The 10,080-nt window shown below is 37.3% G+C and overlaps 1 protein-coding gene across 1 annotated transcript in view; it reads right to left on the bottom strand.

Annotated features, from left to right (window-relative positions):
* Nucleotides 1–10,080, bottom strand: part of LOC135209821 (nephrin-like) — a 79,746-nt gene that overhangs the window by 67,951 nt on the left and 1,715 nt on the right. The window contains exons 3-6 of the mRNA XM_064242593.1: nucleotides 9,928–10,080; nucleotides 7,372–7,483; nucleotides 6,675–6,850; nucleotides 684–870 (exon numbers count right to left, since the gene is read on the bottom strand). The exon at nucleotides 9,928–10,080 is cut by the window's right edge and continues 33 nt beyond it. Of these exons, the coding sequence (XP_064098663.1) occupies nucleotides 684–870; nucleotides 6,675–6,850; nucleotides 7,372–7,483; nucleotides 9,928–10,080 (628 nt within the window). The remainder of the gene's footprint in view (nucleotides 1–683; nucleotides 871–6,674; nucleotides 6,851–7,371; nucleotides 7,484–9,927) is intronic.

Below are 10,080 nucleotides of genomic sequence, written 5' to 3'. Positions count from 1 at the left end.
TTTTTATAGGTGTCTCAGTCACTTCTATTGTTTTTTTTCTATTACCCTTGTGTGTATACACACACACACACACAGATATATATATATATATATATATATATATATATATATATATATATATATATATATATATATATATATATATATATATATATATATCTGTGTGTGTGTGTGTCAATAAATTCTTCTGTAAAAACAGAATACTTCTCAAGTATAAGAAGCACATTAAAACACTCTGGTTTAAAGCTAAAGACTATATTTTCCGGAGTACTAACTCCCTTACCGAGTAATGAATGCTATCACAACTTAATAAGGGTGGGAGTTGGTCCACCGAAATATAGTCTATAACTTTAAAGCAGAGTGTTTTAATGGGCTTCTTATACTTGAGAAGTATTCTGTTTTAACAGAAGAATTTATATATATATATATATATATATATATATATATATATTATATATATAATATATATATATATATATATATATATATATATATATATATATATATATATATATATATAATATCAGTGTTGTATGAGTCTGCTCCTGTTAACAGATATTCACAAAAGAATATCGCTCAAGCATCTCTCGCGAAGAAACACCCCATATTCCGCCATTGCCCTAAAAAGAATGGGTGGACAGCTCGGAAAAAGTCGTCCTCATCCAGGGACAAAACTCCCTCACCTGGTGACTGTGCCGCCGTAGAGCCCCTGGGTATACGTCGAAGTGGCCCCCTGCAGCGTCAGGGGCCCTGAGCGCCAGGAAAGAGCCGATTCCGGGAGACTCGACGAAGACTCGCACACCAAGGTCGCCGTGCTACCTGCCTCGACCTCGCTCGGCCTCACCCATCCGCTGACCTCCCCCGGCGCGACTGGCGGTGCAACAAGAGAGGAATGAAATTAATTAGCATCCATGACGGTACGTGATTGATCTAGCATATGTATTATATACAAATTGATATATTATTCGGAAGAGAAATATATATATATATATATATATATATATATATATATATATATATATATATATATATATATATATATATATATATATATATATATATATATATGTACATATATACACACACACACACACACATATATATATATATATATATATATATATATATATATATATATATATATATATATATATATATATATAGATATATATATATATATTATATATATATATATATAAATAAGAATAATAATAATAAAAGGAGCCCATAAAAAAACGCCAAAATATAAGAGAAAAGACTTTATTTCAGAGACTGCTGAAGAAAGAGACAGCAGTCTCTGAAATATAGAATTTCTCTCTATATTTTGGCGTTTTTATGGGCTCCTTTTATTAGATGGAATTCTGTTGTAACAGAACATTTTTACCAGTCATATACATACATATATATATATATATACAGGGGGTCCTCGAGTTACGACGTTGATCCGTTCTTAAGATGCGTATTAACACGATTTTCAGCGTGGGTCGGAACATTGAAAAAATACCACATGATTTAATGTAAAATACCTATCAATAACAACGAGAGAACAATTCCTTACCTTTATTAATTTGATTGGCTTGCACACTGGAGAGGAAGCTGCGGTGGCTGGAGAGACTGGGGGAGGTTAGTGAAAGAGAAAAAAGAACCTCCAGAAGTTGCTGGAGATGCTGAGGGCAGGTGATTCTTGAGGTGAGGCAGAACATACTACTGGAGATGCTGAGGCAGGTGATTCTTGCGGTGAGGCAGAACATACTACTGGAGATGCTGAGGCAGGTGATTCTTGAGGTGAGGCAGCCAACATACTACTGGAGATGTTGGGGCAGGTGAGTCTTTAGGTGAGGCAGAACCTACAGAAGGTGCTGGAGATACTGGGGCAGGTGAGTCTGGGTTAGCAGAACATTCAGAAGGTGCTGGAGATTGTGGGGCAGGCGAGTCTGGATTAGCAGAGGCACAGCTGAGGTAGAGGGGGTACAGGATCTCCTGCAGGCCTTTCTACCTTCTTAAAATACTGGTTTACGAACCAGTCCTCAAACACTGCAAGTGTCACCCATGCCTTCTTGTTGGACTTCCAAATTACTGGTAGTTGACCCTTCCAAATGCCCTTGAGTGCCCTTGGATTTTCAGCCTGATACAACCAACAAGGGCTTCAGTTTGAAGTCGCCAGCAGCATTACCCCCAAGAAGTAAAGTTAGCCTCTCCTTGCTGGCTTTATAACCTGGTGCTGACTTAACCTTCCTGCCGATGTAAGTGCGGTTAGGCTTACGTTTCCAAAACAAACCTGTCTCGTCTACGTTAAACACTTGCTGAGCAGAATAACCCCCCTCCTTAATTATCTCAGACAACGCTTTAGGAATTCACTCGCTGCTTTCTCATCCCCACTAGCAGCTTCACCTTGCACTTTAAGGTTATGGTAATTGGCCCGAGCCTTAAATCGCATAAACCAACCCCTACTAGCCACAAACTCTTCACTTTCACATTCTCCCTCCCCCTTTTCTTTTTCAACGCTTCAAACAATCTTTTCGCCTTCTCCTGAATCACCATAAGGCTGACTGGGATACGCCGTTGATTTTGGTCTTCCAACCAAAGCACCAATAACCTTTCCATTTCAATTATTAGACCACTATGCTGCTTAGTTATCACTGTCGCTTTCATAGGAGCAGATCCTTTCACATGTTCAACGATGCGCTCTTTATCTTTGATAATGGTAGCAACGGTCGAACGGCTAAGGCCAAGCGAGCGGCCAATGTTTGTTGGCGTTTCTCCCTTCTCAGATCGCTTTATAATGTCCACTTTAATTTCCATGGTGATGGCCTTTCTTTTCTTCGATGCACTACCATCAGAAGAGTCGCCATTGCGCTTGGGAGCCATAACAAAGAGCAAAAAGTTACAAAAACGATACAACACGAGGGAGAGAGAGGCAGTGTAAACAACCAAAATGGCGTATGGGCGAGGAATGAGCGTAGCGAAGCGAAGCCCCGTCCTCTCCCCCACAAAGCGTATTCTTCCGCCGTGCGCCCGGAACTAGTCCCTTTTCGCGTTTGCTTTTACCGTTGCTTTACGACGCTAAACCGCGTAAGACGGAACGACGCAAAATATTATTTTTTATATTTTTATGGGGGCGCGTTCGTAACCACGAAACATCGTAAGTCGAGACCAGGCGTAACCCCCGAGGACTTACTGTATATATATATATATATATATATATATATATATATATATATATATATATATATATATATATATATAATATATAATATATATATATATATATGTATATATATATATATATATATATATACATATATAATATATATATATATATATATATGTGTGTGTGTGTGTGTGTGTGTGTGTATTAAGCTACAAATGTCCTACAATATCAATTAGCTCTATCTCGGAAATTGATATAGTTTCATATATGTTAACCCAAGAGGAATTTTTCAGCTGATAATAATTTCGTCCTCTCTTGGGGTTAACATTTAATATGCCATATATATATAATATATATATATATATATATATATATATATATATATATATATAGATAGATATATATATATATATATATATATATATATATATATATATATATATATATATATATATATATATATATATGTATATATATATATATATAAAGGTTGAAGATTACAATTTACCATGAAGCGAAAAAGAAGCAGAAGTTCCGTCCCAGCGCTTCTTTATCTTTCACAGTTTTGTCAAGACTATTTTTAAATAAAACGAGAAGAGAAAAAATAATCTAATAGTTAATAAGCAATTGTGTCTTTAAAACAGGAATCTAAGATCATCATTATTCGAAGCTAAAACATTTTTTGTTAGGCAAGTAACAACAATGAGTACCAAATGAAACTTGGTATATAATATCACGATTAAAAAACATTTACGCTAAATCCATCTGCCGAGACCAACCAGACTCTTTGAACAGCAACATTAATATGCATTAAATTTGCCTTACTGTCGAACTTCTTAGTTCTAGAGGTCCTTTATTCCTCACACCGTTGGACTGTGGAACGTTGGACTGTGGAACGTTGGACTGTGGAACGTTGGACTGTGGAACATCCTCCCAGAGGATGTCTTGCAATTGGAACTTCTTCAGAAGTTCAAGCGGAGATGCAATATACTACTAACCTAATACTCTTCTTCTTAATTCTTAATACATTTTTATCTATTTACTAATTTATTTTCTTCTTTTTTAATAAGTGGGGTCACTTCTTTCAGGATTTCCGTTTACTTCCTCTTGCTTCTTCCTGATGAATAACTTGATATTCTTTGGAAGTTTGAATTTCGAGATAATGGCCTCTTTTGTGGGCTTGTTCCATACGAATAGCTTTTATCTACTGAATAATAATAATAATAATAATAATAATAATAATAATAATAATAATAATAATAATAATAATAATAATAATAATAATAATAATAATAATAGTTAATAATAATAACAATAATCTATTAGACTTTGATACCTTGCTGGCAAAAAATAAAAGTAACTAAACAAATAGTGGTCGCAGGTTTGCATTTATATTTATGTAAACAAAAGATGAACAGTCGTTAAATTACTTGCATTACGTTAAGTAAAACAAGACTAGAAATTAATATAAACATAACTACAAGAATCTCGACAGAGAGAACTCTCAGAAGAAAAACAACTCCGTTACTCTTAGTTTCACAGGCAAGCCAAATCAAAGAAGAAGGAAGAAGAAGAAGAAGACGGAAATTCTTCAACTGAGACAAAAATTAAACCCAGCAGGTCGCTGCAATGGCGGGCCATATTCTGCTCTCTTATGCCTTCGGGACAATTATATTTCGCTTTGGACTCCGCAAAACTCGGGACTCCGCTAATTGATCGCAAATACAAGAGTTCCTGTCTCCGAGGACGGCGGCGAAGTTCCGTACCATTCGCGAACGATGTAGTGATGGAGACGTGAAATAAAATGTGGAGGTATGTCGAGGGAATCCGAGGGAGAAATGATATTCAAATACGACTGGAGTTCCGTCTCTCGCATTGTAGTCCAAAGGACAGGAAAGCAGATGTTATGACAGTGGATCGGGCCGAAATGGAAGAGCATTTTGACGAGGATTCTCACCGGGTCATTGCATCTATTGATCCAGTAAAAGCTCATCACAAGAAAGTAGAGCAAGAAATGAATCCAAATCCAGTCTCTCTAAATGTTAGTTCTGGGAGAAGTAAAAAGTTTTCTGTACAGCGTATAAAGTTGTATGGAAGTTTCAGCCACGGCCCGGTGATGGCCTTTGTTGTTTGCACCTATAGCGTCTCAGACGCACGATCATGGCTAATTTTATCCTTAAATAAATAAAACCTACTGAGGCTAGAAAGCTGCAATTTGGTCTGTTTGATGACGGAGGGTGGATGATCAACATACCAATTTGCAGCCCTCTAGACTCAGTAGTCTTGAAGATCTGAGGACGGAGAGAAAAAGTGGCTTCTTTTCTGGAATAGAAAGAAACCAATGACAAGAAAGTGGACGCAAATTACGACGAGGTATTGGTGTTCACTTAAAAAATAAATTCAAAATTCTGATCGTCAAAATCACTCGTAAAAAGTTTAAATATGATTCCGCTGCAATAACATCAAAATATCACTGGAAAAACAATTTTTGCATTTCAAATAAGACCTGCTGCCTCCTGACCCATTCAGTCAGTGTCACTTTCCACCTGTTTCACTTCTCAGAGATACTTGGGAAAATGTAAACATGCAGTCAACAAAACAGAATTACGCAGAGGCATCTCGACAGAGTAGTATTTATTTATTTATTTTTTTATTTTTTTTATTTTTTTTTTTTTTTTAATGAAAAGTGTCTCTCATTTAGATAGGCCAGTACATTTCTTCTATAAGGCTTTCAAATTAAGATATACTTAGGAAAAACAGATCCTGATCACATAGTGAGTAAATAGTCTATACTCATTAAATTACAGTGGTTCTGAAAAGAACACAACGTTTCACCTTATCATAAAATAGATATTCCACAACTGGCAGTCTTCATGAGCACGAATAAATTTCAGTGCACCAGCCACTGAAGTCAATCGAGTGAAAAACAAAAGAAAACAGAAAAAAAATCCTCCTGACAACTTCTCTCACAATGAATCTCTGCAAATGCTGCTCTTATGACAGTGTCAAGTCCCTTCCAAAACAGGCAGGGGAGAGGGTGGGCGTCTCTCCCAGGGAAGCTTCGACATTGTACCAAAACATTCAAGAATAATAAACGCTGCATAATATAAACAAGTAAAATATTTCAAGCAAAAAAAAGGGGGGGCCATTGGTTTGGAATTCAAGCTTCCAAAGAATATGGTGTTCATTAGGAAGAAGCAAGAGGAAGGGAAGGGAAATACAGAAAGAAGAAGAGATCCCACTTATTAATAAAAGAAAAAATTAATGATAAATAGTTGAGTGATGAGGGGAATGACTGATAAAAAGTTACCTAAATAAGGATAACAAACGCATTTACAAGAAGACTCGAAATGTGATTAAATCGTTTTCATGATATTATTTATGTATGGCTTTTTATAAAAAAAAAAAAAAAAAAAAAAAGATTGGTGATTTTGAGAAACGGCGAACGATAAGAAAAGGTCGGCATCCATAGCTTGATTGTCGCTTGCCCCATGCAATTCTGAATGAAGATAACCCCACTCACATTTCAGTCTTATCTTGGTGGAAGTCACGAGGGGCGTTTTGAGGGCAGGGTTGCTGACCTCACAGGTCACCTTGACCCCGTTGTCCGAAGCAGTGACCGCAAACGACGCCCTCGCTTTGGATACGGTTCCCTCTTGCATGACATCGGATACCAGTTTCCTTCGGTCTTTGTAAATTCTGCCGAAAGAAATCATTTACATTTTTCTCTTAAAATTGGAGGTCACTTAAGAGATGGCTGTTTTTATGTAAATCAGGTCTGTTGGTGGGTCAATGAATCCTTACCATCAAAGTTTGGGCAAATCAGATACTTCAGAGTCTTGCTGTTATCTAAGTAAGGTCTTCTATAGTCAGATCAGATATTTCCTTTGTGAAAACGCTCGTTCATTTGTATATTCATGGCTTAATACATCTACTTTAAATAGTGACGCTGAAGTGGATCCATTTCGCTCACGAATACAAAAAACCGAAAAGAGCTTCAACACCTATTAAGTGATTTAACTGATTATAACTATAAACAAGACTTAAATATTAAAAGCAAATTCTACGGAATAATGGAACATCTAAATGAGGCAGAACACAGACATCTGTTGCCAGACTCGCACGCAACTTCAAGAGCCAATTAAGGTTCTCCGGCAATGTTGGTGCCCCTGTCCCCTGCAACAGATCCCAACAGAGGAGAGTTTTGAGTAACTACCCACGTGATACCCGGATTTGGGTTGCCTCCCTCGCTGGTGCAGAAGACGATCAGTCGCCCTCCTGCCACCAAGTCTTCCATGCCCTCTATCTTCAGTAAGGGATGCCCGGGGGGCTCTGCAAAGAGAGGGGCACTTTACGGTTATCAGAAAAACAGGGCTATCCATTTTTTTCATCAGAGGCCATTCCATACACCTAACAGAAAGCTCACCAGCAACGCATTTTATCCCTTCGCAAGCACAGAGAGCCTCACGCCTCAGCAGTGCACATAGTCATATTTCCTGGAAGTTAAAACCTTCCTATTCCAGTATCTCCTTCAGTGGAACTAATCAAATTCTCTTCTACTTCAGTCTGATACATTCTGCGAACAAACTTATCGTCTTCACATTTTCTGGCACGAGGAACAAGTTTGATTTATCTTATTATCATATCATCTTCATAGTTCCCTTTCCAACTTTCGTATTTTGAATATCCCATGTAAACAACATTATTCTCGGCCTTGGTTGCTCTTTGGCTTTCATTTACTTTAAACTTTTACTAGGAAGAGTTGGCTCACTCGCTTCAGGCATTCGAAGTCTGGATTACACGAACATTTATTTCCTCTACATGTCTTTGGGTCATCTTTTCGTTGTACCAATTGCTAATTAACTCACCTCTTCTTTCGTCTTCCTATCACTGTTTGCAATAACTCCTAAATACCAGGATGAATCAGTTAACTTTCACAGTCTTACAATCAATTTCACACTAATGTAATTATCTCTTCAGCCCATTGACGACTGTAACTTCTTGCGGTAAGAGACATTCCTTACCATTCACGATCCCTTCTTCAGTCCCAGAGTCTGAACTCTCAAATCCTTTCTGTGAGCTCTGTCATGACTCCTTTCATCACATCGCATATCCACTCAACTGTAAAACCTAATCTCAAAATACTGTTTTTTACTAGGTGATGTTAACATGTTCTGTATTGCTTTGCTTTCCACATGTCAATTACTTTGCGCTCCGCACCTCTTCAATACACTCCACATGACATCTCTGTCAGTTCAGTCTTGCTATGAACAGTTTTTCCTTTATCATCAACCTTCTCTCAAATCATTCATCAACAACAACTCAAGTCGTTTCACCATCCTCCTAGTGTTAACACATACTAATATTCCTTTACGAGTCAGTTTTGGTCTCGTCTGTTTTATCGCAACAAAATCCTACAGTAAACTCGCCCTGGTAAAATGGATGACTTGTTTGTATCAATGAATTTCAATGTTTCCTCTATCACTTTTATCATTTCACCATCGTACTCAGTTCTTTTCCCCACTGCTATGCAGCATCTTCTTTGCCACTCGAGCAGTGCCTAACATTTTTCAGAATTACTCCTAAACCGCGATTGCTTTAGTAATATTCCCAACAATTACTTCCACAAACATTCTCAAATGAAGATTGTCTGACGTCCGCCCCAGAGGCAGTAGCCTGGTGGAGGACTGAAGCTGCTAACTTTAACTTTTTACTTGAACATTATTCAGATCAACCTCTTGCCCATCCCACATACCCCCTTGGAACTAATATTCAAATGTTGCCTCTGTCAAAATATGACCGGATTCTTTTCAGATGTTTCCTCATCTGCAGACGCCCTTCCTTATCTTCATTCCTATCTGCCGTCATTTCGTTATATTTGATTTTTGTTACCTTGAAATATTTACTTAAGGTATATGCATAAACTTTCATCATATCCCACTTCTTTTCCCATATCTCTAGTTCTGTAATGCCCTGCAAATCATACATTTGCTTACAATAATAATATATTCTTTTTTAATTATTACCATTGACTGCCTTCACTAGATTCCTATTTCCCTATAGGTACAAGCACTTCATACTGATTTCTTACTTACCTAAAACTCTGCATATGTCGAATTGAATACTTCTATATCACTGTCTTCCAACCCAGCCCCGTCTATATCCCTATTCTTCTTTTAAGCTTTTCTCTCTAAATGCTTCTTTTCTGTTCGTGTTTCTTGATGGAATATATGATCACATTTTCAACCTTTCTTCTCTAAATGAAATTTTTTATTTTCATTTGAAGTTTAACTCAGGTAATGATCAAATACACATCCAGCAACTCATGTTCAAACGATTATCACATTCGATATCTTATTCTTCTAATTACCCTAAACTAAGAAAAAGTTAACCAAAACATTAATTCTTTTCTTCGCCAATTCCTCCTTCACAAGAATCCATATGAAAAATTTATCTCCTTGGAAAATACATCGTATATGCAACAATCGACCTTCTTACAGGACGTATTCCTGCAAGTCTCTTCTAGTCTCATACAAAGCGGTTAGTGTCTAGTCCGGTATGAACTTCCTTCATTTAATCAAAGAGATAAATATTTATGCAAACAACAACGGGACAATATTCGAATAAGAAACATTGCAAAACAAACGGTCATTTAAAAGCATCTGAATATGAGTAAAATCAGTGAAAGAAACCGACTACGAAAGCAGAAATAGGAACAAGTGCAATGAACTTCCACCTCTGTGCGATTCTAGGACTCCATTGACCTTAGAACTCACTCATGATGCTGATGACCCTGGTCTCAGTGACGGCCTCTTCGCTGACACCATTCCTCGCTTGGCACTGCACCGTGATCTCCGACAGCTTCATTGACCTTTCTAGGTGATACTTGAGGTCAGAAGAGGTCACCCAGCCTCCACCATCAGCCTCGC

This window comes from Macrobrachium nipponense, chromosome 38, assembly GCF_015104395.2.
Source record: "Macrobrachium nipponense isolate FS-2020 chromosome 38, ASM1510439v2, whole genome shotgun sequence".
Classification (NCBI taxonomy): Eukaryota; Metazoa; Arthropoda; class Malacostraca; order Decapoda; family Palaemonidae; genus Macrobrachium; species Macrobrachium nipponense.
This window is presented reverse-complemented; position numbering and strand designations above follow the sequence as displayed.